The 24,471-nt window shown below is 40.8% G+C and overlaps 2 protein-coding genes and 1 long non-coding RNA gene across 4 annotated transcripts; 1 reads left to right on the top strand and 2 right to left on the bottom strand.

Moving 5' to 3' along the window:
* Positions 1–759: 759 nt before the first annotated feature.
* On the bottom strand, positions 760–10,550 carry LOC126992663 (uncharacterized). Of its 2 annotated transcripts, none has more exons than XR_007746884.1 (3): positions 10,458–10,550; positions 1,327–1,433; positions 760–1,152 (listed from the first exon to the last, which is right to left on the bottom strand). It is a non-coding gene; the product is annotated as an uncharacterized LOC126992663 (long non-coding RNA). The 2 variants fall into 2 exon arrangements; XR_007746883.1 differs by having other exon boundaries at positions 760–1,239.
* A 4,731-nt stretch (positions 10,551–15,281) lies between these two features.
* LOC126992683 (uncharacterized) lies at positions 15,282–16,295 on the top strand. The gene is made up of 2 exons (XM_050851487.1): positions 15,282–15,443; positions 15,818–16,295. The coding sequence occupies exons 1-2, from the start codon at positions 15,378–15,380 to the stop codon at positions 16,286–16,288; spliced, it is 537 nt and encodes a 178-aa protein (XP_050707444.1). The 5' UTR covers positions 15,282–15,377; the 3' UTR covers positions 16,289–16,295.
* A 1,062-nt stretch (positions 16,296–17,357) lies between these two features.
* Positions 17,358–19,152, bottom strand: LOC126992692 (uncharacterized). Its single transcript, XM_050851496.1, has 3 exons — positions 18,685–19,152; positions 17,731–18,056; positions 17,358–17,375 (listed from the first exon to the last, which is right to left on the bottom strand). Exons 1-3 carry the CDS (start codon positions 19,010–19,012, stop codon positions 17,358–17,360), a joined length of 672 nt encoding a protein of 223 aa, XP_050707453.1. The 5' UTR covers positions 19,013–19,152.
* Positions 19,153–24,471: the final 5,319 nt, after the last annotated feature.

Below are 24,471 nucleotides of genomic sequence, written 5' to 3' on the forward strand. Positions count from 1 at the left end.
GTTTCTTGAGGTCACCCTTCTGAGTGAATCTTTTCCCACAAACTTCACATTTATGGTTTCTTTCACCAGTGTGTGTAAGGGTGTGTGTCTGGAGGCTATCCTTCCGATTAAATATTTTCCCACAAACGTCACATTTATGGTTCTTTTCACCAGTGTGTGTAAGGCTGTGTGTCTGGAGGCTACCCTTCTGAGTGAATCTTTTCCCACAAACTTCACATTTATGTTTTCTTTCACCAGTGTGCGTAAGAGTGTGTGTCTGGAGGTTACCCTTCAAACTGAACTTTTTTCCACAAACTTCACATTTATGTTTTCTTTCACCAGTGTGTGTAAGGGTGTGTGTCTGGAGGTTGCACTTCAAACTGAACTTTTTCCCACAAACTTCACATTTATGGTTTCTTTCACGAGTGTGTGTAAGGATGCGTCTCTTGAGGTCACCCTTCAGATGGAAACATTTCCCACAAACTTCACATCCATGTTTTTTTCCTCCAGTGTGTGTAAGAGTGTGTGTGTTGAGGTGATCCTTCCCACCCAATCTTTTCCTACAACCTTGAGATTCATGATTTCTTTCACCCGAGTGCGTGGGTGCTTTTGTTGAGGTCACCCTTCCCAGGGAGTCTTTCCTCACACTCCTGGCACTCATGCTTTCCCTCAGCAGTGTGTGCAAGGCTGTGTCTGATGAACTTTCTCTCAGTCCCAAACTGCCTCACAGTCCTCCCACTCAAACTTTCCCTTTCTTTATGGCTGGAGAAGGCAGCAGCAGCAGGGTGGTGGTGGTGGTGATTCTTCTGATCGCCCCTGATCCTCACACCAGTGGCAGTCTGCTCTGCTGCTCCTGGCCACTCAGGCTGCTGCCCGGCCTTGCAGCCGAGGGGGTAGCAAGTCTTCCTCACCGCTACTCAGGGACCAAGCAAGTAGGTGAAGGGAAGGATGCACCAAGGAGCAAGGACAGTGAGTGCTGAGCACAGCAAGTGTCTCAGACCCTCACTTCAGCACCAGCACCAGCGGTGAACATCAGGACACACACACACAGAGTCGGGTGCTGTCTTCTGGCCCTGTGCTGCCCACCTCAGACCCTCACTTCAGCACCAGCGGTGGACGTCAGGACACACACACACAGAGTCGGGTGCTGTCTTCTGGCCCTGTGCTGCCCACCTCAGACCCTCACTTCAGCACCAGCGGTGAACGTCAGGACACACACACACAGAGTCAGGTGCTGTCTTCTGGCCCTGTGCTGCCCACCTCAGACCCTCACTTCAGCACCAGCAGTGGACATCTGGACACACACACACAGAGTCAGGTGTTGTCTTCTGGCCCTGTGCTGCCCACCTCAGACCCTCACTTCAGCACCAGCGGTGGACGTCAGGACACACACACACAGAGTCGGGTGCCGTCACTTAGCGCTGTCCTCCTCCCAGCATGGTGGACACCACTACCTGGTTTGTAAGAGATGTGTTAATGCAATGACTTGTTCTTTCAAGGTACCGGCACACCCCCTTAACAAACAGTTTATATCACTGAAAAGCTGCTCATCAACCCCTTCGATGCGGCCGGGCAGAGAGCGTGGCTCACGGCATATCCGGGCACAGCCGCGGGCAACACCCAGATTTAAGCCATAAAACAAACATAGTCATGCATGCACTTGAGCAGCAACAGTAATAATAATATAAAAATAATGGCAATGTCCCCCCCCCCCTTTTTTTCCCACCCTCCCGCTCCCTCGTGTAATGCGCATATTATAATGTACATGTGAGTGTGTGGCTGTGTGTTTAAGCACAGGCTCAGTGCCTTTGCCAGGATGTTATGGAACACGTCAGAGCTGATGGCCGTGAGAACACATGCTGAGCTAACGCAAGAATCAGCAAATGATGACTTTCATCAACAGTCATCAACCGGAACCCACACCCTTCCGGACGATCTAACAAACAAATAAAACGAGTGAGCAACGCGAAGACGGGGGAGAAGCCGAGAGAAGACATATGACGGGCAGGCGAGCGGTGCTCCGCCGCCCCGCGCCCTGTGGTGTGGCTGGCTCTTAAATTGTGCGACTCGCTAACGTAAACTGTAAACTTTGTGTACAACTGTTAATATAGTTAAAATTACAATTTGTATTGGTATTGCCCTGTGAGAGAGAGAACTAAAGTGAACTAAAGTGAACTTATAACGGCTACCGCTCGGCCAACTACTAGTAAAAGGCTATTGTGTTATCTCACCTACTACAATCAACTTGTGAAAGCAGGCAACGGTACACCGGACCTGACATGAGATAACAGTTCGCGCCTTAAACGTTAAAACATAACACTTAACACAAACCACGTTAAAAACAACGCCTAAAAGTCTGAACATAAATAGTGTGCAGCGTGGTTACGAACTACAGGTAACTCTCAATTTATGCGAGTATTGCGTTCTTGAAGAGGTCGCGTAAATCAAAAACAATGTAAATCAAACAACAGGTATGTTTCTGTCGAAAAATAAATACCATATTTTGCGGCGTATAACACGCACCCCAAGCTTTGAAAAAAAAAAAGTTCTTAAAATGCTCAAAAATATGTACGGGTTAAAGAACATTGACAATGTACAGTTTTCCGAAATTTATATATTTTAGGTGTAATCTTTACTGCTTGAATTGACAAGTGTCCTTGAGTAAAGCAATGAAAATGGCGGTCGGGGTGGTGTTGTGAGAAATACATCCCCGTACATACTGATGATGCACAGCTTCTAATATCATAATAAGCATATTATTCCCACCATCACTCGTAGGTTATGACAGACAACTAGGCAAGACACAATTCACGCGGTTCTGGTGACACGCGGCATGCAGCTGTTTGTTGTGTGGTTTCCAAACAATGCAAATGGCGGCCGGGCTGGTGTTGCGAGAATTGTTGAGTAGCGTGGCAGCGTGGGTACTGTATTGTTGTTCAAGTGGCGCGCAGGAAGAACTGAGCTTAGCTGTGTGGCCGCGGCGCCGTGTGAGTCCAGTTGCGTGAGACATATGGTGGCCACTCCATAAAATATCGCGTATAAGTGGAAAAAACTTGTAAATTAAAAATTTATTTAGATTTTGGACCCCGCGTTATTTAAAAAACGCGTAAAACAAACTCGCGTAAATCGAGAGTTACCTGTACTCCGAAGTGTTATATAGGTGTTATCTTTCTCTAATATAACATAACATAAAATGGTGGCTGGTGGCTGCCTCGTCGTTAACCACATTAAAAATAACACTAAAAATCTTAACATAAATGGTGTGCAGCGTGGTTACGAACTACTCCGAATTGTTATATCTCTCTCTCAACCATAACTTCAGTGACAGTGTGTGAGGGCAGAAACAGTGAAGCATGTACCTAGCGTTCTGCTGAGGCAGCGCGCGATCTTCCTGCTCCGTGAGATTCAAGTCAGCACCCAGCCACACCCGAGCGCAACGCCCCGCCCCACACCGCACAACCCGCGTGCCCCGCCTCGCACAACCAAGTTTCCTCGGAGGTGTCTAGGTACTTGTTTCTTCCTACGACACAACTAGTCGTAGGTGCGCACTTTTCTTTGCCAGGCAACTCAAACCTTTGAGGGTGACTGGTGGGCGTATATTGTCTGCCCGCCGCCCCTCCCACCACAGCTACCAGCCGACGGACGGCAGACCCTGCCACCCCTGCATCCTGCCCCAGCCACCGGCGAGGCGAAGGACACGAGCGTGCTGAGTAGTGGGGTATCAAGTTGGTGTCTTCGAGGTTTTTAACACATTTTAGCTGACACTATACATTGATACGGTTTCCGTAATTAAACCACTTGTAACATGATTTCAGGTGCATTACTATTATTATGTTCACGTGTTTAGGCGTGTGGGGCCGTATCTAATCTATTAGAGTTTTCAGCTGTTGATTTTTCTGGCGTGTGGTTGTTTAATATTTTTCTTGAGTAACATTGTTACGCATTTTATGTATAATCATTCATTTTCTTTTGTGTGTTTTATTGCACAGTGGAGAAGTTTTGTCTTGCTAAGCCTCACTCATTATTCTTTTTTCTCTTTTATAATGCATTTCAAAAGCATCGGGGAGGAGTGAGCACATACTTAGTGGTGAAGGATTATTACTTCACTTACTTTTGCAGCGATATTTTTTTTCTTTTACCATTTTACTCCTCATTTTACTAGTAACTCTTTTTAATGGCAGAGAAACCTGACCCGAAGTTACAAGCTCTCACTGAGGACTATGAGGGGTGGGTAGAGAGAAATGACAAGTACCGTCACGGATAACGGGAACTGTTCTCACGTAAGGAGTGTAGCAGTCTTCAAAGGGTGCTTGCTCCTCCTTTTATGCTGCATGAGCAACCAAGAGGTATTTACTTACCTTACTAATCCCACTATGGCTTCTGCCCCTAATCACCCGCTAACAGCAACAGCAGTTAGGCCTTTCGCAGGCAGCAAAGGAGGCAGATTATTCGGCCAGGGACTTCTCGTTTCAAAGTGAGATTGTCATGGACATTTCATTCGTGTCAAATCCGGGAGATTAAATATCTCTCAGCCGCTCGAAGGTCAATCCCGGGAACGGGAGCACGGCCCTCATAAACAGGAGCGCGTTCACAGGATGGAAGGATTATGATGCGTTTCGGTCACTTTTTCTTGAAACATTTGGGGAAGATGGGCAACACAGCCTCGTAAAAGGGTGTAAATTTTGCTGTGGACACTGTGCAAACGAGTGGCCGTTTTAACGGGCCAGTGGACGCCTATAGCCTATCTACTGATTTGATCTTGTGTTTTAAACAATGCAACTGGACAGATGGAGAAACTATTTCTGCAGCTAATGCTAGATTATTACTAGAGTTCCTTGTGTACATGATTGTCCTTAAAGTTCCTCTTCAACGGAGTGCAGTATCCCTTGACTACAGCCCCACTGGCAACCTACACGGTTTTATCAGCCAACTTTTATGGCACTTAAAATAATTTTGGGTCCTTTTTGATGCTTCTTTTGCCGTCGACACGTTCGTCGGGGAGGGGAGCCTTCGCGACCCTCTGACCTAAACCTTTTTGGGTGTCACCAGCGGTAATCAAAATAAATCCTTGGTGTGTTCTTTTACCCGTGGTTTAGGCAGAAATAGTCAGATATATGGGTGGATGGAAATTTGAGCTTTACGATCTATTTTTTTTTAATACACAGAATGTGCATAGTGATCGTCTCCAAAGACTAGCGCCGGCTTAAGGTTCAGCCTGACGCTGCTTTGTGTATCTTTCCACCACACGACTGTAACCTGCATCCTCGCATTTACTAATTTATGTTTGGTTCCTGAGCTTTTGCCTGCATCTTTTTTTCATGCGAGAAGGGGAGTGCTTGAGTAATACTTTTCACTCTAACCCACTATTTTCTGTTATTGCTGAGTTGATGCAAGGCAGTCAGTCTTCTTCATTTAATTGGACCCGTAATAACCGAGGGTGTAGACTAACATAGGGATAGGTATTTTTTTTACCTTCAACCTCATGTGCTTCTGCTTAAAACAGACTTTTTCTCTGCAATGACAGACTTAACTAAACTTGAGCAGATGCTGTCCCTAACTTTTATTGTAACCAGCATGTGAATATCTGTAAGCTTTGGAAGTATGCAGACAAGTCTTACTTACCCTTTGCTTGACATGCCACTGTTACCCGTTACGGGAATTATTTTTGGCGTCACAGATGTCAGTCATCCACGTTCGTTACGATCGAGGGATAGGTGGAAATTTGTCTTTTTAATATGATGTTTATTAATGCTGGAATTACTTTAATCAATTATGCTGGAGTTATATATTTCAGTGAGATTTGTTACAACAGTGATTTCACAACTTGGTGACAGGATTTTCTTTTATAGTACTGTAGACCTGACAAACTTAGTATTAGGAGTTAGTGGTGCTGACTACCAATGCTTCTAAGGTCCTCCAGACTTGTCCTTGTTATCACATTGTAACTATTAGGAGACTCTACGGATAACATAACCTCTTTTCACACAACCTTATCTATTGTTGTAAACCCCACCCGTCTCAAAGGCTTGCCGAGGGTAACGACACTGGCAATTAATTGTCACGCAACGGATGAGTGTTTCTCTGCGACAGTTTTGTGTCAAGGTGTGACTCGAAGGTTCAGTGTGTAGCAGATCTTCTTCAAGGATTGTTCCTTTTTCTTTTTACTATTCCAAATAGCTCCATTACCATGTATCCTAATGACAGTTTAGTCAATTTAATTTTACTAGGATGTATCATGTAAATAATTTTTCGAGCTATTATTTTGTTTTCTCGGAATAGTACTCAACTTCCACGTCCACGACTCTAGCCCTGTTTACCTCAACCCGTATGTACATTACCCATTTCTTGTTACTTCCATGATTATTGTCATTGGCATTTCCCTATGTTGTATCGTTAGGCGGGCTCTGACTTCTGTGATAATCTTTAAAGCAACTGTAATAAGACCACGCTTAGCTAGTACACTTTGGGCGACTGTAACATGGGTCGGTACAGCAATTTATAAAGGTGGGGTGAGCCGCGAGGTTGCAACTCTCAGGGAACCGAGCGTGTAATGTGTTTATTATAATGTACATGTGAGTGTGTGGCTGTGTGTTTAAGCACAGGCTCAGTGCCTTTGCCAGGATGTTATGGAACACGTCAGAGCTGATGGCCGTGGGAACACATGCTGAGCTAACGCAAGAATCAGCAAATGATGACTTTCATCAACAGTCATCAACCGGAACCCACACCCTTCCGGACGATCTAACAAGCAAATAAAACGAGCGAGCAACGCGAAGACCGGGGAGAAGCCGAGAGAAGACAGGTGACGGGCAGGCGAGCGGTGCTCCGCCGCCCCGCGCCCTGTGGTGTGGCTGGCTCTCAAATCGTGCGACTCGCTAACGTAAACTGTAAACTTTGTGTACAACTGTTAATATAGTTAAAATTACATTTTGTATTGGCATTGCCCTGTGAGAGAGAGAACTAAAGTGAACTAAAGTGAACTTATAACGGCTACCGCTCGGCCAACTAAAAGGCTATTGTGTTATCTCACCTACTACAATCAACTTGTGAAAGCAGGCAACGGTACACCGGACCTGACGTGAGATAACAGTTCGCGCCTTAAACATTAAAACATAACACTTAACACAAACCACGTTAAAAACAACGCTTAAAAGCCTTAACACTCTACCCCAGCCCATCCCTCGCTGAATGACTTTGATAAGAAATTGGTTGATGTAGAAATAAATGTATGGAAGAAAGGAAAATGAAAAGGAGAGGAAGTTTCCAAGAAATCCTGAAACAACAAGAAAGGGCAAGAAAAGTGGAGATGGAGCGTGAGGTTGTCCAGGTAATGAGAAACAAGGAAGACTTGGTTCGAATTGGCAGAGAAGAAGAAGAGTGTGATAATCGTGGGTGTTAAGGAGGAGAAAATCCCAATGAAGGCAGAGAGATATGAAATCCCTGAAGTGAAAGAAACACTGACAAGCTTAGATAAAAGTGCCGGAAGGCTGACAGAGGAGGTGGACGAGGTGACATGACTAGGAAAATATGAGGAAGGGAAAAACAGACCTATCAAGCTGAAGTTAAGGTCACAAATGGCAGCCAAGATCATCTCAAGTCGGAGTGGAATACTAAAAGGGACAGAACATTATAAAGAAACATATATAAGAAAAATATGAGCATGGAGGAAAGAGTTAAGATGAGGGAAACTGTGAACAAAGCAAAGCACAGGAATTAAGAAAGAACAGAGTCAGAAAAATAAAGAGTTTTTGGAGAGTGTAAAATGACAGAGTGATGAAGTGGTGGATCAGGAAGAGGGAGGAGGAGGCCAAGTAAACACCAACACCACCAACAACAACAAGGAAGAGAAGGGAGCGAAAAAGCTTAGGTCAACATTCACTAATGTCGACGGACTTATATAAGAAAAGCTAGAATTAAAAGACTACCTGAACAGAGCTACACCAGATGCAATGTGCACCACTGAAACAAAACTAGCACAAGGCCCAGAAGTGGCGGGAACAGAGGAGTGCAATTACACTATATACAGGAAGGCCACAATAGGGAGGAGTGGGGGAGGGGTGATGCTGCTGCTCAAAACAGACTTAAATGTGATCAAAGTGAGAACAGGACCAGAAAATACAGGAAATCTGAAGTGTTTTATTACAGCTGAAAAACTGTCAGTAATGGTGACATGTGTGCCCCCACACGGACGAGGGAAATGTATAACAACCTGTCAGAAGGTACGAGTAAAGCATTAGAGGATGCTATTAGAAATAGCAAGAATGTACATAATTCTAACAGGGGGCTTCAGCTGTAAAAATGTCAACTGGGAAAAGTTGGAAGTGGAAGGTGAAGAAAATACATGGGGAGCTAAAGTTTTGAAATTGTCCACAGAAAACCTCACGACACAGTGGGTGAAGGAAGAGACGAGATTTAGAGGAAAGGATGAACCAGCAAGACTGGACTTAATGTTCACTAACGGAACAGACCTGTTAAGTGAAGAGCAACACGAGTGCCCGCTGGGAAAAAGTGACCATACAAGACTAGATTGGAGGAACTGGGCCTGCCAACACTGGGAGAAAGAAGAGAAAGAGGAGACCTGATAGCGCTGTACAGGAACACAAGTGGAATGGACGTGTTGGACAGAAATGATTTAATCAGATGGAAGGGAGGAGGCAACTAAGAGGACACAGCAAGGAGTTGAGGAAGGGGACTTGTTTGAAAGACTTAAAGAAGTACAGTTTTCCACACAGGAGTGTGGATACATGGAGTGGACTTAGCAAAGACATTGTTGAAGCATGTGGCAGTGTCCATATAATGAAGGAAAAGTTGGAGAAGCATAGAATGGGAAAAAGGATTGTCTCAGTTTGCGGTCAGGCCCTGTATACTACAAATAGGCATAGCTGGGCACGATAACAGAAAACCTTATTCCCGATAACCGATAACTGATAATGAAAAACCTTAACGGCGATAACCGATATTCGTTAACTAGAGACACAAATATAGGCGATAACCGATAACCGATATAAATCCACAATTCCGATACTAGCTAGCGATAAGTCCGATAGGCGAAAACGATACTATATATTGATATTTCAGATCGAACAACATTGATGAATTCAAATTTTCATTATCTGTATTTTAGGAAACTTACAAAACCTTAAAACCACACGTTGACACGTACATATGGACGGTAATACTAGAAATGCCTGAACCGGTGTTGTGATATTTGGCGTCTCCACCGTCAAAAACTGTTTACAAACACTGGTCTCTCGTGAACGGTGCATGCTCAGACCAGCAAGCGTAGACCTGTACAGTCTCATAAAGCTTTTAAACCGTAATTAAGAGTTGCTGGAAGGCTGAATCAGACATATAGTACCACTACCACCATCCTCGCTGTTTCTAGAACGACACTCTGTACGAGTTGTATTTATATGTACAGAGTGTCGTTCTAGAAACAGCGAAGATGGTGGTACTGTATGTTTGATTCAGCTTTCCAGCAACTCTTAATGTGTTAAAAAAGCACTGTGAGACTGTACAGGTCTACACTTAATGGTCTGATCATGCGCAGTTCACGAGAGACCAGTGTTTGTAGACAAAAGCGCCAGCTTTTGACGGTGAGACACCAAATAACACAACACCGGGTACCTTCAGTATCATGGCATGGTCACAAACGAATATGGAATATCAAATTTGAGGCAGTGAATAATCATTTTGGGGGCAAAGTTAAATGATTTTTCTTTATGATATATTGATTTTGGAGTAGCATAAAAAAATAACCTAGTGTTTTAATTTTCATGATCTAAGTATGAAATCTCATCACCGAAGCTATTTCATACCCCGAAGTTTTTTTCATACAACACCGGGCCACGCATGCGCAGTAGGGAGACAACGTTTTTTTTTTTTTTGAAAGGCAGAAAAAAAAGTAGCGATTATCGCTAGTTTGGTTACAAAAGTAACGAAGATACCGATATATATTTAAATAAGTAGCAGATGGTCGATAATCCGATTTTGTTATCAGCGATAAAGTATCGCGATAACTTATCGCGATAAAGCCCAGCTATGCAAATAGGTAAATACATTTTGGTAAATATATACACACACACACACACACACACACACACACACACACACACACATCTGCATACCTTCATACAAATACACTCCCTCTCCACAGTTTAGAGAAAACAAAACATAATCAGGTTAAGGTTTACTTCATGCACCTTTCCATGTCTCGTCTCCTACTTAACAGCTGCTCTTTGGTTGCCACACGTGTGCTCTGCTAACCTTCCAATAGTAATAGTAATAGTTAAGGTTTACTTCATGCACCTTTCCATGTCTTGTCTCCTACTTAACAGCTGCTCTTTGGTTGCCACACGTGTGCTCTGCTAACCTTCCAATAGTAATAGTAATAGTTAAGGTTTACTTCATGCACCTTTCTATGTCTTGTCTCCTACTTAACAGCTGCTCTTTGGTTGCCACACGTGTGCTCTGCTAACCTTCCAGTCTCCCGGAAGTCTGTCACTGGGGGTCAGCGGCTGAATGGTGAGTTGATGCTGCCAAGTGAAAGGGCCAGTCATTTGGTGATTTCTGGAAGGTAAAACAATCTCATAACAAAAGCGTCATATTTTGCCCAAAAATAAACTATAATAAAAATAAATTATTAAAATAAATTATTGGCTACCCTTTCCACTAAAGTCCCCTAAGCCAGCCACCGTCTTGACTCGGGTGTAATTCTAGAGGTTTGACCCCAGGCAAGCTTCTAAGGCCTCGGATCATTCACTGGGTAGGCGGTGGCTGAGTGGTCAGCGTGCGGGCCCTGCGCTCACCGCGTTCTGGACGACACGGGCTTGAATCCGCCGATACTACCGGGGATTTTTCAGTCACTGCGAGTGGCCTAAGACTACCCACATGGTGCCCTGAAGACCACCTATCTACCCGGACTCTTGAAAAACCGCCCAAGTCATTCAAGAATGAGCTCCGGGGGACAGCATGAGCTAAGAAAAGGTGGTGCCACTATAAACACTTGCCTGCACCAAGACAGGCTCCGGCCGACCACTGTAATGTGTATATTATGATGCTACAGGCTTTGAAACAAAAACAAAATAAATAAAAAAATAAAGAAAGAAAGAAAGATATATTTCTGTTTACAAGTTTACTTCGTTCCGGAATTTTGCTCACAAACCAAAAAACTCATAAACCAAAATGAATTTCTTCATTTAAGTTAATGCGGATCCCATTAATGAATCACACACGTATCCCATACAATATTAACATAAAAATCATTTACATATTTTATACAAAATAAGGGTAATTTTACTTACAAATAGCAATAATAAATAATATAAATAGGATGTGAAAAAAATATACATAAATAAAATAGTGCTGAAAACACAAAGACCGCACACTAGAACACAAAGGTAAGCGTACACGAGCGCGGGTGCTGCCTCTGCCAGTGTGCAATGTGGACTGAAGGCGCCGGCACACTGGGCGCTTTCCTCCAACCGTTGGGGCTAAGAGCAACCGCAGTTGCCCGTACACCTAAATGGGAGCAAGTTGTTGGTGTGGGTAAACACTCCTGTCCTCCCGTCTTTGAAGCCATGATGGTGCCCACAACGGCTTCTTCCTTCCATGTAACTGTAGCAACAAGTCCATAATTTGAGTACCAGCAGCACAAGCCACAGCAGCCCTTACTTTGGCAAGCGGCGCCATGTTGGAGGAAAAAGGCCCAGTGCAACATCAGTTTGAGATCCCAGTCCCAGTGTTTTCCGCTCTGAGCGCTCTCATCTTGCAGCGAACAAAGGGAACCCACGCTCGCGTCTTCGACTTGTACAAACAGGATGCTCGTACACCAAGTCACCACTTGTAAAACAAAGCATTTTTAGTGACTTTTTTTCCTCATAATCAAAACGCTCGTAAACTAAGCCACTCGCAAGCCGACGCATCACTGTAAAAAACAGGCCAGTTCACCATAAAACACTTAGAGGTGTTTTCTGTTGTTTGTCATCTTCAGAAAATTGAGAGCAACTAAAGAATAATTATTTCTTTGTGCTGTCATTACTATTATGTTATTTATAAATAATGAACACACTTCCTCTCCACTGAGCCACAAGGGCATTCAACACACAAGTTATCTTGCAGCTGTGCTGTTCTCTCTCTCTCTCTCTCTCTCTCTCTCTCTCTCTCTCTCTCTCTCTCTCTCTCTCTCTCTCTCTCTCTCTCTCTCTCTCTCTCTCTCTCTCTCTCTCTCTCTCTCTCTCTCTCTCTCTCTCTCTCTCTCTCTCTCTCTCTCTCTCTCTCTCTCTCTCTCTCTCTCTCTCTCTCTCTCTCTCTCTCTCTCTCTCTCTCTCTCTCTCTCTCTCTCTCTCTCTCTCTCTCTCTCTCTCTCTCTCTCTCTCTCTCTCTCTCTCTCTCTCTCTCTCTCTCTCTCTCTCTCTCTCTCTCTCTCTCTCTCTCTCTCTCTCTCTCTCAATAAGCATGCAGCATTGATGAACAAACAGCGACAGCGCCATGAGTCGAGGGATGATTATAATGCCATAGTCATTACTGCTGCACCTTGATGACACTCATTATTGTCCAGGGCTTGTAGTGTTATTTTGCAGCGGCGGCGGCGGCGGTGACGGGTGCACGACAGGCAGTGAAAAGTCTCGTTTTATTCAATGATTAGCCGAACGGACAGGTGGTGGTGCTCGGCCCTCCATACGTCCCCTTCACCGCCTCCTGCAGGACTCCACCAGGACCTCCTACACTGGTTCCTGAGGACACATAAGGATAGGAATGGAAGCTGAGTAGAGTATTGCATCGCTTTATGAACGTGAAGAAGACAGAGTGGCAACACTGGTGTTTGGAAGCAGAGAATGAGCTCTCCAAGATTCAAGCCTTTTCTGTAATAATTAGGACACCAGCATACAGCAGTCAATCACCAGGTCATCTGTGAATACTGCCAGTAATGAATTTGCACAACAACATCTGCTAGGATCACAGCAGAAGGAAGATATACACCATTTCCAGGAAGACAGTCCAAGCAGAGCCAAGATGTCTGCCTCTACCCAGAAGGCCCCTACCCAGAATGAAAACAATGAAGATGCCTCAGGTAGGAAAAATATTTTCCCATGTATAATATGTCAGCTCCATTGTGACAGTGGTATAAAGTGTAACACCTGCAACATGTGGAGTCACCATGTATGCTCAGGAGTGCCTACACATTTAGGAATCATGCTGGTGAATACTAACAGAAAGTACACATGTCAGCCATGTGCTAGGCAAAGTTTCTCTGACTATACAACTCAAGCAAATGAAATGGAGGAGTGTAAAAGGAAGGATCTGGCTATGATCTCAAGAAACAGGCCTCTGGCTTCAAAGCTTGTGGGTACAAATACTAACCCTGAAGATACTACCCATAACAGCCAAGAGTCACAGGGCAGTAATGACACCCAAACTGTAAATGGAGACACTGCAGAGGATGCCACGGGCAATGATCCACTCAGTTCATGGAGCTCCCCGGAGGATATGCGCCTGAGCCTGAGCCAAGAGGTCACACCTACCATAGCACCAGACCAGGCAGAGCAGCGGCAGCAGCAGCAACAACAAGAAGACACCAGTACCCCAGCATTAGTGAGTAACAGGCAAAAGGAAATGCCGATATGCCGTTTCTACAGAAGGGGTGTGTGCAAGCATGGAGTGCCTGGTAAGGACTAAATTTAGACACCCAAAACAATGTCCAAAGTTGCTGGCACATGGTGTTAAAGGAGAACACGGGTGCAATCAAGGGTGGAAGTGCTCCATGTTCCACCCCATGATGTGCTGGGATTCGGTAAGGAAATATGAGTGCCAAAAGGAGTCCTGCAAATACCAGCACATTAAAGGCACTAGGAAGAGAAGGGAAGTAGCAGCACCACCACCACCACAGCCCACACCATCCAATGCTGCAGTAGCCCAGGCTATGACCCTTACCCCTGGAACACCTGCCCCCACTACCACTACGGTTGCCACCGAAGGCAGAGGTTTTTTAGAACTGGCAACAGGGTTGAGGATGGACATGGCAGCCCTAGTCAAAGCCATGGAGACTCAGGAGATGCTACTGAACAACCTTATGAAGGAGAACAGAGCGAGCTGGGTACCACCAGGCCAGCCCACCATCGGCGCCCCATGGATCAGTGCTATAACCTCTCGCTAGAGAACATCATAATGGGCAACATCCAAGGACTGTGCCCGAAAACAAATCAAGCCAAAGTCCCCTTCTTGAGGGAGCTTTCGGCAGAAGTGGAACCCTTGGTTATAGCCCTAACTGAAACACACTTGAGCAGTAGTGTGAAAGATGAGGAGATACAAATCAAAAACTACACACCATTTAGAACAGACAGAGAAATTAGGAGTCACGGAGGAGCAATAATATATGTAAGAAATGAGATATCTGTTGACACAAAATCCTTACTCTCGTAAGGCGGTGTCACACTAGCACTTTTTCCGTCGATTCATGCGATTTCCGTCGATTTTTCATCGTTCCGCATGAACTTATCGCATGAATTTGTCAGACGATCAGGATCGTTTCCGCCTGCAAATTTCTGCCTTTGTTTACATTTCCAAGACCAAGACCGAGACTTTCCGCGTGGCTTTAACCTGTCTCACAAAGCCTTATTACCACCTCTACGCTTCGTCATGGAAAGAAAACCACATCCAAGCTGGACACGCCTTTCAGAGGAGTTCCTTGTGGAAAGCATAAGGAGCCATAAGTGCCTCTGGGACCACAAGGATGAATCTTATATGAAGAAAGGCCAGAAAAGAGCGGCTTACAACACAGTCACCTGTGCCCTCCGAAACAACTTCCCAGAACTCAGCAACATTACTGCAGGTAATGAGAACATTTAGTTTCCTCGTTCCTTGTAGGCTGATTAATCATAGATAAAAAAAAAAGGGCGGGGGGATTATGGATATCAGCATAGCCATTTTTCTCAAATCGGGTCATTAATCTTTGGAATGCCATACCTTCCTCAGTTGTGTCTGCAACCACCTTGTCAGTATTTAAAAGATTACTAGTGGCACACCTTGGTGATAAGCTGTAAGAATACTGACATGTACACCATGGACAATTCACCCAGTGCTTACAACACACTTTCCACAGTATTTTAATTACACATCTTGTTATTGTATAAGTGATCCCCAATACTGTGGCATGTTGTCTTGTTATTGTATAAGTGATCCCCAATACTGTGGCATGTTGGCTATTTATTTCTGGGTTCTGGGTTACATTAATCCGTCACTTGCATCAAAATTTAAGATTATAATTTTTTTCTTCAGATCAAGTGAGATCGAAGTACAACAACCTTCGCACTTACTTCATGAAATAGTACCGCAAAGTGCAGGCAACCCCAAGTGGATCAGCTGGTCACTATACTTCAAAGTGGGAGTTATTTGATAGTATGTCTTTTTTGAAGGACACATTAAATAACTATACCACAAAGGCCAGTGATTCCTTCAATGCAGAGGTAAGTACAGTGCTATAATGTTATAATTTTTGGGGAGTGAATTACAAATGTATCAGCAGTTGGTATTTACCTTTAATCAATCAAGAAAACTCTCCTTCACAGTTTAGAGGAATAATGTTAAATACTACTACTCCCATAACACGTATGACAACAGAGTAATTATTGCCTTTAGCCAAATAAACCATTTCATGTCGGTATTGGATATTGTTATTGTAGTGCCAAAACCAAAAGACAGATCAACAAGTGCAAACCATGAATTTTCCTAATGATATTTAGATGTGGAATGGTTGCCGTGCTTACACATATGGGTCACATCTATCTCTCTATCTATCCCCCAACTCTCATATAATCTTAGTTTATTCTTTTCTCTCTAGGCAAACGTGTCACTGGACAGCTGCTCCATCCTCATTCATGAAGATGGGATACAGGAGCCATGCATAATATCTCCCAGCAGCTGTTCAAGTGATTCATTTTTATACTCTTCTACCCCATCGCCATCCTGTACTATCTCATTACCTCCATCATTACCTGAAGGTAGTGCAACCCAGCCACAGGCACCTTCAGTGGCAGGCAGTGCATTGCTGTCAACAACGGGAATGCCACCTGTGTCCTCCTGTGGTACTACAACAGTGACTAAGAAGAGGAAGAGGAATGACATGAGTGACATAGAGGATGACTGCAGAGAAGCCCTACGAAACCTCAAACAGACTCCTCAAGAAAATGACGATTTCAGCGCAAGTTTTGGCAGGGCGGTCGGTCACTGGATGCGCGACTTACCTGCTGGTGAAAGGACATCAGCAGCCTTCAAGATAATGGAGGTCATGAAGAGTCACGATTTTTGTTAATAGGTAAAGTCAGGTAAAAGGTAAAAAGAATAAAGTTATCTCAAATCAAGCAAGTTTTATTTCATCACAAAAGCCCAAGGACATTTTTCAGAAAAGTAAATACTGAATTATGTTGCCTCCCTTTATGTAAAAAAAAAAAAAAGTAAGTTGATATTAATGATAATGTTGAAAAGGTAGCAGAGAAAGTATGAAGGCATGTAAGTTTATACAAGGGCAACAATTGTTGGGATAAGGCTTACAGAATTTCTAAGTAAGCTGTAATACTCCCTTACTCATTACCAATACCAGGAACAAGAAAACACAATTCACTGTATGGAAAACCTTAAGCAAACTATAATTCATCTTATTAATGCGAATAACCTTAATCCAAAATATTATTGTCCTAACCTTAGCAACTAAACTTATCCAATTGAAAGTAATCCTAGTATCACAAATAAACTTAATCCAGACTATAAAACTTATATTAAAAACTTAATCCAGACTATAAAACTTAGTATATTAACAACTTAATCCAGACTATAAAACTTATATTAAAAACTTAATCCAGACTATAAAACTTATATTAAAAACTTAATCCAGACTATAAAACTTATATTAAAAACTTAATCCAGACTATAAAACTTATATTAAAAACTTAATCCAGACTATAAAACTTATATTAAAAACTTAATCCAGACTATAAAACTTATATTAAAAACTTAATCCAGACTATAATAAAACTTATTAAAAAACAATCTAGACTATAAAAAAAAGGGGGGGAAAGGGAAAGTTCATGCCCACACTGGGTATCTCAGCAAATATGTATACATACATAAAATTCCTAGGTTTATGGATATACATAAGAATAAGAATTAGTGCATGTGAATTCTCTCTGCTTGCCATGCGACACTTCCTTCATTATTGAAATATTCTTCAAATGTTTCCCGCACCACCTTAGCATCATTACTGTGACCTCGGCCAATGGGTGGTAATCTCTGAAATGCTTCCTGGAGGACATCTTCCACTTCTTCATGTCTATGCTCTCCATGTGAGTTGTGTGATGCTGCATGCTTTTTTTCAGAATCTACCCTTAGGTAATTGTGGAGTACTGCAGTGGCAAGAACTATATCTTTAACATTCTCAGGAGATGTGTTAATAAGTTTTTTGTAAATCTGAAATCTTCCAGCCATAATCCCAAAAGCATTTTCAGATGTACGCCTTGCACGTGACAGACGATAGTTGAAAACCAGCTTCTCATTGGGTAGGTCTTTCCCAGGATATGGCTTCATGAGGTATGTTTTGAGAGGAAAGGCATCATCACCAACTATTACAAAAGGACACTGTCTCCTGGTGAATGGAATAGGGGTAGAAGGTGGAATATTTATTATGTTTTTCTCAATAGCATCTCTAAGGCCACACCTTTCCCACACTCCAGCATCACTAGCTCGACCACTAGCTCCTACATCAACATACATGAATTTGTAGCTGGCATCCACCAGTGCCATCATGATGAGACTAAAATGGCCCTTATAATCATAATATTCAGACCCAGAACGTGGTGGCTTAGAAATAAGTACTCTCTTGCCATCCAGAGCCCCAATGCACATGGGAAAATTCCACCTTGCATAGTACTGGCTGGCAACATGCTGCCACTCACTTTGGTTTCTTGGAAGGTGAAGGTACTGTGGCTGCAGAACTTGGTAGATGGCTCTACATACTTCAGGTATAATTGAAGAGATAAGGTTGTGGCTGATGCGAAACTGGCAGGCGAGTGAAGCTTGAGATTCCCCTGAAATTACGAAAGGTTTGTAGGTGATGGTGCATGGTAAATATTTACTTACATACTAACATATTCTGAATAGGGTGGAGTCTAAGGCTTTTCGTCTCATTGATTCCCCTCTAGCAGTTATTTACCCCCCCCCCCCTCACTACAAACAAAATCTTACGATTTGCAACAAAAAACAACTGACATATCAATGCAAATAGGCCAAAATCTATCATGAGAAATTTGTTTTGTCTAACCTAACCTAACCTAACCAACCCTCACTTAAACCTAACTCATACCTAACCCAATCTAACCTAACCTAACCTAACCTAACCTAACCTAAACCTAACCTAACTAAACCTAACCTAACTTTTGTTAGGTTAGGTTAGACGAAACTAATTTTTCCTGATAGATTTCGGTCTGTTTGCATTGATATGTCAGTTATTTTTGTTGCAAATCGTAAGATTTTGTTTGTGGTGGGGGGGGGTAAAAAAAACACCTTGATTTGCGGGGAAAATAACTGCTAGATTAATTAAAAGCAGGCCGAAATCTTCCAGAAAAAATTAGTTTTGTCCAGAAAAGAGATGGTGGTGTAATTGTAAATAAATAACATTATTTCTATGATTAAGCCCTACTTTTCATTGGAACTAACCTGTGGCCAAGTAATGAAGTGTCAGTGTCAAACGCTCTCCTGCAGTGACAGCCTTCCTCATCCTGGTGTCACTTCTGGCAATAAGAGGTGTCACTAACTCCAGAAGTCTGTGGTACTGGCTCTTGTCCAACCTGATCCAATTCTTCAGAGTCTCATGATCCTCTAAACTCAGCTCTTTTAACAGCCTGTGGTACACACTTTCTCTTTCCCGACGAACCAACCATGAGCGCATCCATGCACGCTTTTTGGCTTGTTTAGCTCGTCTAAGTCTCACAATACACAGTATTAGGTTCAGAGCAGCGTATCTTTGCCGCAGCGTGGACTCCATGTTTGTTTACACTCCTTGGTCTGTGCCGACGGAAAGTTTCAGACGAAACACCGTTTGTGTGTGACAGGCCGCAGCCAAGATATCGACGATTTTCAGAAAAACGACGGAAAAAGTTGACGGAAAAAGTGCTAGTGTGACACCGCCTTTACTCTAATGGACAAGTGGAACTAATTATCATCCACCTAAGAAAGATGAATCTAATAATAATAAATTGCTACCGCCCACCCCAGTGTACATTGCACAACTTTACAGCGGCAATGGAAAAGGTCGCAAAAATACTGGAAGACCAACCAGCACCTTTGCCTGAAGTTATCTTGTGTGGGGACTTTAACTTCCCCTCCATCCACTGGCCGGAAGGTACTGTTGCAGGCGGCACCCTGGACGACCAAGCCCAAGCTAAACTGCTCCTTGATTTCACCGACAAAATCTTCCTCACCCAACAAATAACCAAGCCTACCATAGCACACAACATTTTAGACCTTTTCTTCACTAATAACCAGGATGCAATAGAAAGATACGAAGTGGAGAAAACAATATTCTCGGATCACAGCTTAATACAATAAATACGACGTACAGGAAGACAAGGTTAAAAAAATGGGAATCTATCAAAATGGAGTCCTCTTCCTTTGCAAAATTTAATTTTTAAAGTGAAACAATAAATTGGGAGCTTGTGCAGTGTGAGCTTGGTCAAGTCGATTGGGGTAATATCATGGGAGGAAATAACCCAAACACTATGCTCCAGGCCTTCATTAACACAGTGCTGGAGATATGTGAGGGCCACATCCCAATAAAGAGGAAGAGTGCCTCTGCTCAGCGCCACAACATCCCAAGGGACCGACGAATTCTGATGAGGAAGAGAGCATCCCTCCACAAGCAACTGACTGAGTCCCAGCATGAGGAACAGAGGCACTCAATAAGCAGGAAAATTGAAGAAATAGAACAAAAACTTAAAGAAGCGCACAAAGATCAAAGGACCAAGGAGGAAACGTGTGCAGTGAATAACATTCAGAAGAACCCAAAATACTTCTATAGTTACTGCAAAAAATTCTCAAGAACCAAAACACAGATTGGGCCGCTGCAAACAGAAGAGGGGAAAACAACACAGAGCCCCAAACAAGCATGCCAAGTACTGATGCAGCAATACAGTAGTACCTTCAGCACCCCTCAGACCCGATCAGTAATCCACGACCCAGTAGCATTCTTCACAGAGGACGCAAGCCACCAAGACCACTTAACTGACATAGAGATCACAGTTAACAACATCAAGGGAGCCATAAAGGAGCTCAGATCAAATTCTGCAGCCGGGCCTGATGGAGTGCCGGCCATACTGCTCCTGAAATGTGGTGAAGTCCTGGCTCACCCCATCCAAAAGTTTTGGAGGTGCTCGCTGGACACGGGAATAGTGCCAACCCTAATGAAGAGAGCCACGGTGTGTCCAGTCTAGAAAGGAGGGGAAAAGAGTCAGGCCAAAAACTACAGACCAGTTGCCCTAACGTCACATCTTATAAAAAAAATTGAGAAATGTGTCAGAGACAAAATTATAGCCTACATGGAAAAGAACAGCCTCCATAGTAACAATCAACATGGCCTTAGAAAAGGGCGGTTATGTCTCTCCAAACTCCTGGAACACTATGACTGGCTCCTGGAGAACCTGGCTGCGGCAAGAACATAAATGTCGTGTTCCTTGACTTCTCTAAAGCCTTCAACAAGGTTGACCACGGCATTCTACTCCATAAGCTCAAGACTCTGGGGATTAAAGGAAAGCTAGGTATTTGGCTCTACCACTTCCTTACAGAAAGAGTCCAAGTTGTCACATTGGATGGCCACCAGTCCAGTGAGGCCAGCGTCATCAGTGGTGTGCCACAGGGATCAGTGCTGGGCCCTCTCCTCTTCCTTATACACATGGGAGACATCGATGAGGGGATCAGGAGCTCGGTTATCTCCTCTTTCATCGATGATACCACTGTGAGTCACGCTACCACCACCATGCAGGGAGTCGCCCACCTACAAGAGGACCTCAACAAAGTGCATGCCTGGGCCGCAACCAACAACATGGCATTCAACAAGGCCAAGTTTGAAATGCTGAGATGTGGCCCTGACCACACCATCAAGATGTCTACTTTGATACTGACAGAAGGAGGGCAACAAATATCTGGACAACCTCATGTAAAGTGCCTTGGGGTTCACCTCAGCGACAACGGTTCCTTCTCACACCACATCACAGAAACAGTGAAGAAGGCAAAGGCAATGGAAGGCTGATTCCTTAGAACATTTGCTTCCAGAGAACCCGAGGTAATGTTAATCCTCCGGAAGGCCCTGGTGCAGCCTACGCTGGACTATTGTAGCAAGCTGTGGTCACCACACAAGAAGGGCAATGTGCAGAGGCTTGAAACTGTGCAGAGAGCCTTCACAAGACAAATCAGAGGGTTACGTCACCTAAATTACTGGGAACTTCTGCAGAAACTGGGGCTCTATTTACAACAAAGAAGAAGGGACAGGTATCGGGCCATATACTTATGGAAAATTTTAGGTCTGGTGCTGGACACCACACACAATGCATTGCAAGAGCACGTTAATCAGCGGACTGGACGAAAGTGCAGCAGAAGATCCCTCCCCACAAGAGCCCCAGATGGAGGCAGGACCCTGCTGGCCTCGAGTCTGTCCCATGAAGGGCCACGAATCTTCAACAGTCTGCCTAAGGAAGTCTGAAACCTAACAGGTTGCCTGGTAAATAGGTTTAAGAATGGGTTGGACAAGCTGCAACAAACAGTCCCAGACGAATTAATATACAAAATGCACATACTATAAGGTAAATTTGCATTGAAAAAAAAAATGCAATATACACATAAAACAGTGTAAATTTGTTTCAAAATATATACATATATAATATATATATATATATATATATATATATATTATATATATATATATATACAAAATACACATGAAATGATGTAAATACGTATAAAAATATATATACAAAATACACATTAAATAATGAAAACTCGCGTCAAAATAAATAAACAAAATATCAATAAAAGAATGAGTATTTGTATGAAAATAATTATACAAAATACACATAACATAACCTATATTTGTATAAAACTATATACAAAAAAACATAAAAATAATTTAAATTTGTATGAAAATAAATATACAAAATACACATAAAATTAGGTTAATTTGTATTTAAATACATATACAAAATACACATAAAATAATGTAAATTTGAATGAAAATACATGAACAAATACACTTAAAATAACGTATATTTGTATAAAAAAATATATACAAAACACAAATAGAATAATGTAAAATCGTATTAAAATAAATACACAGAATATTAATAAAATAATGTAAATTTGTATGAAAATAAAGAGGCAAAATACCCATAAGATAACGCATTTTTTTTTTTAAATATATATACCAAAATACACATAAAAAAATTTAATTTGTATTAAAATAAATATATAAAAAACACATACAATAAGGTAAATTTGTATTGAAATAGATATGCAAAATACATATAAAACAATGTAAATTTGTTTCAAAATATATATACGAATACACATAAAATAACGTCGATTTCTATAAAAATATATATACAAAATACACATAAAATGAAGTAAATACGTATAAAAAAATGAATACAAAATACACATAAAATAATGTAAATTCGTATCAAAATAAATAAACAAAATACCAATAAAAGAATGTGTATTTGTATAAATATAAATATTCATAATACACATAAAAAGTATTATATAAATTTACGTTATTTTATGCGTATTTTTTATATTTATATTTATACAAATACACATTCTTTTATTGGTATTTTGTTTATTTATTTTGATACGAATTTACATTATTTTATGTGTATTTTGTATACATTTTTTTATACGTATTTACTTCATTTTACGTGTATTTTGTATATAAATTTTCATAGAAATCTACGTTATTTTATGTGTATTCGTATATATATTTTGAAACAAATTTACATAGTTTTATATGTATTTTGCATATCTATTTCAATACAAATTTAAATTAGTGTACGTGTATTTTGTATAATTATTTTAATACAAATTTAAATTTTTTATGTGTATTTTGGTATATATATTTTTATAAGAAAATGTGTTATTTTATAGGTATTTTTCTTCTTTATTTTCATACAAATTTACATTATTTTATTAATATTGTGAGTATTTATTTTGATACGATTTTACAATATTCTATTTGTGTTTTCTATATATTTTTTTATACATATTTACATTATTTAGTTTGTATTTTGTATATATATTTCATACAAATTTACGTTATTTTAAGTGTATTTGTTTATGTATTTTCATTCAAATCTACATTATTTTATGTGTATTTTGTATACGTATTTCAACACAAATTTACCTGATTTTATGTGTATTTTGTATATTTATTTTCATACAAGTTTAAATTATTTTTGTGTATTTTTGTATATATTTTTATACAAATTTAGGTTATTTTATGTGTATTTTGTATATCTATTTTCATACAAATACACATTCTTTTATCGATATTTTGTTTACTTATTTTGACGCGAATTTACATTATTTAATGTGTATTTTGTATATATATTTTTATACGTATTTATATCATTTCATGTGTATTTTGTATATATATTTCTATAGAAATGTACGTTATTTTATGTGTGTTTGTATATATATTTTGAAACAAATTTACACTGTTTTATGTGTATTTTGCATATTTTTTCAATACAAATTTTCCTTATTGTATGTGCATTTTGTATATTAATTTTAATACAAATTTTATTATTCTATGTGTATTTTTGTTTATGTAATTTTATAAAAATATGCTTTATTATATGGGTATTTTGCATCTTTATTTTCATACAAATTTACATTATTGTATTGATACTCTGTGTATTATTTTGATACGATTTTACATTATTCTATGTGTATTTTGTATATATATTTTATACAAATGTACGTTATTTTATGTGTAATTGTTTTCATTTCATACAAATTTACATTATTTTATGTGTATTTTGTACATGTATTTAAATACAAATTTAACTAATAATATGTGTATTTTGTATATCTATTTTCATACAAATTGAAATTTTTTTTTTGTGTGTGTATATATTTTTATACAAATTTTTGCTATTTTATGTGTATTTTTTAATTTATTTTCCAAAAAATACACGTTCTTTTATCGGAGTTTTGTTTATTTATTTTGATACGAATTTACATTATTTTAGGGGTATTTGGTATATATATTTTTATACTTATTTACATCATTATATATGTATTTTGTATGCATATTTTCATAGAAATTTACTCTATTTTATGTGTATTCGTATATATCTTTTGATAAAAATTTACATTATTTATGTGTATTTTGCATACCTATTTTAATATAAATTTACTTTATTGTATGTGCATTTTTTATATTTATTTTAATACAAA

Source organism: Eriocheir sinensis, unplaced genomic scaffold, assembly GCF_024679095.1.
Source record: "Eriocheir sinensis breed Jianghai 21 unplaced genomic scaffold, ASM2467909v1 Scaffold5, whole genome shotgun sequence".
NCBI classification, from domain to species: Eukaryota; Metazoa; Arthropoda; class Malacostraca; order Decapoda; family Varunidae; genus Eriocheir; species Eriocheir sinensis.

Bases quoted from the DNA above. Each gene is read 5' to 3' on its own strand.
- LOC126992683 (XM_050851487.1), top strand. From the start codon at position 15,378: ATGTCTTTTTTGAAGGACACATTAAATAACTATACCACAAAGGCCAGT. The intron at 15,444-15,817 runs GTAAGTACAGTG...TTTTCTCTCTAG, and splicing joins GTGATTCCTTCAATGCAGAG to GCAAACGTGTCACTGGACAG.
- LOC126992692 (XM_050851496.1), bottom strand. From the start codon at position 19,012: ATGGAGTCCACGCTGCGGCAAAGATACGCTGCTCTGAACCTAATACTG. The intron at 18,057-18,684 runs GTTAGTTCCAAT...TCGTAATTTCAG, and splicing joins ACTTCATTACTTGGCCACAG to GGGAATCTCAAGCTTCACTC.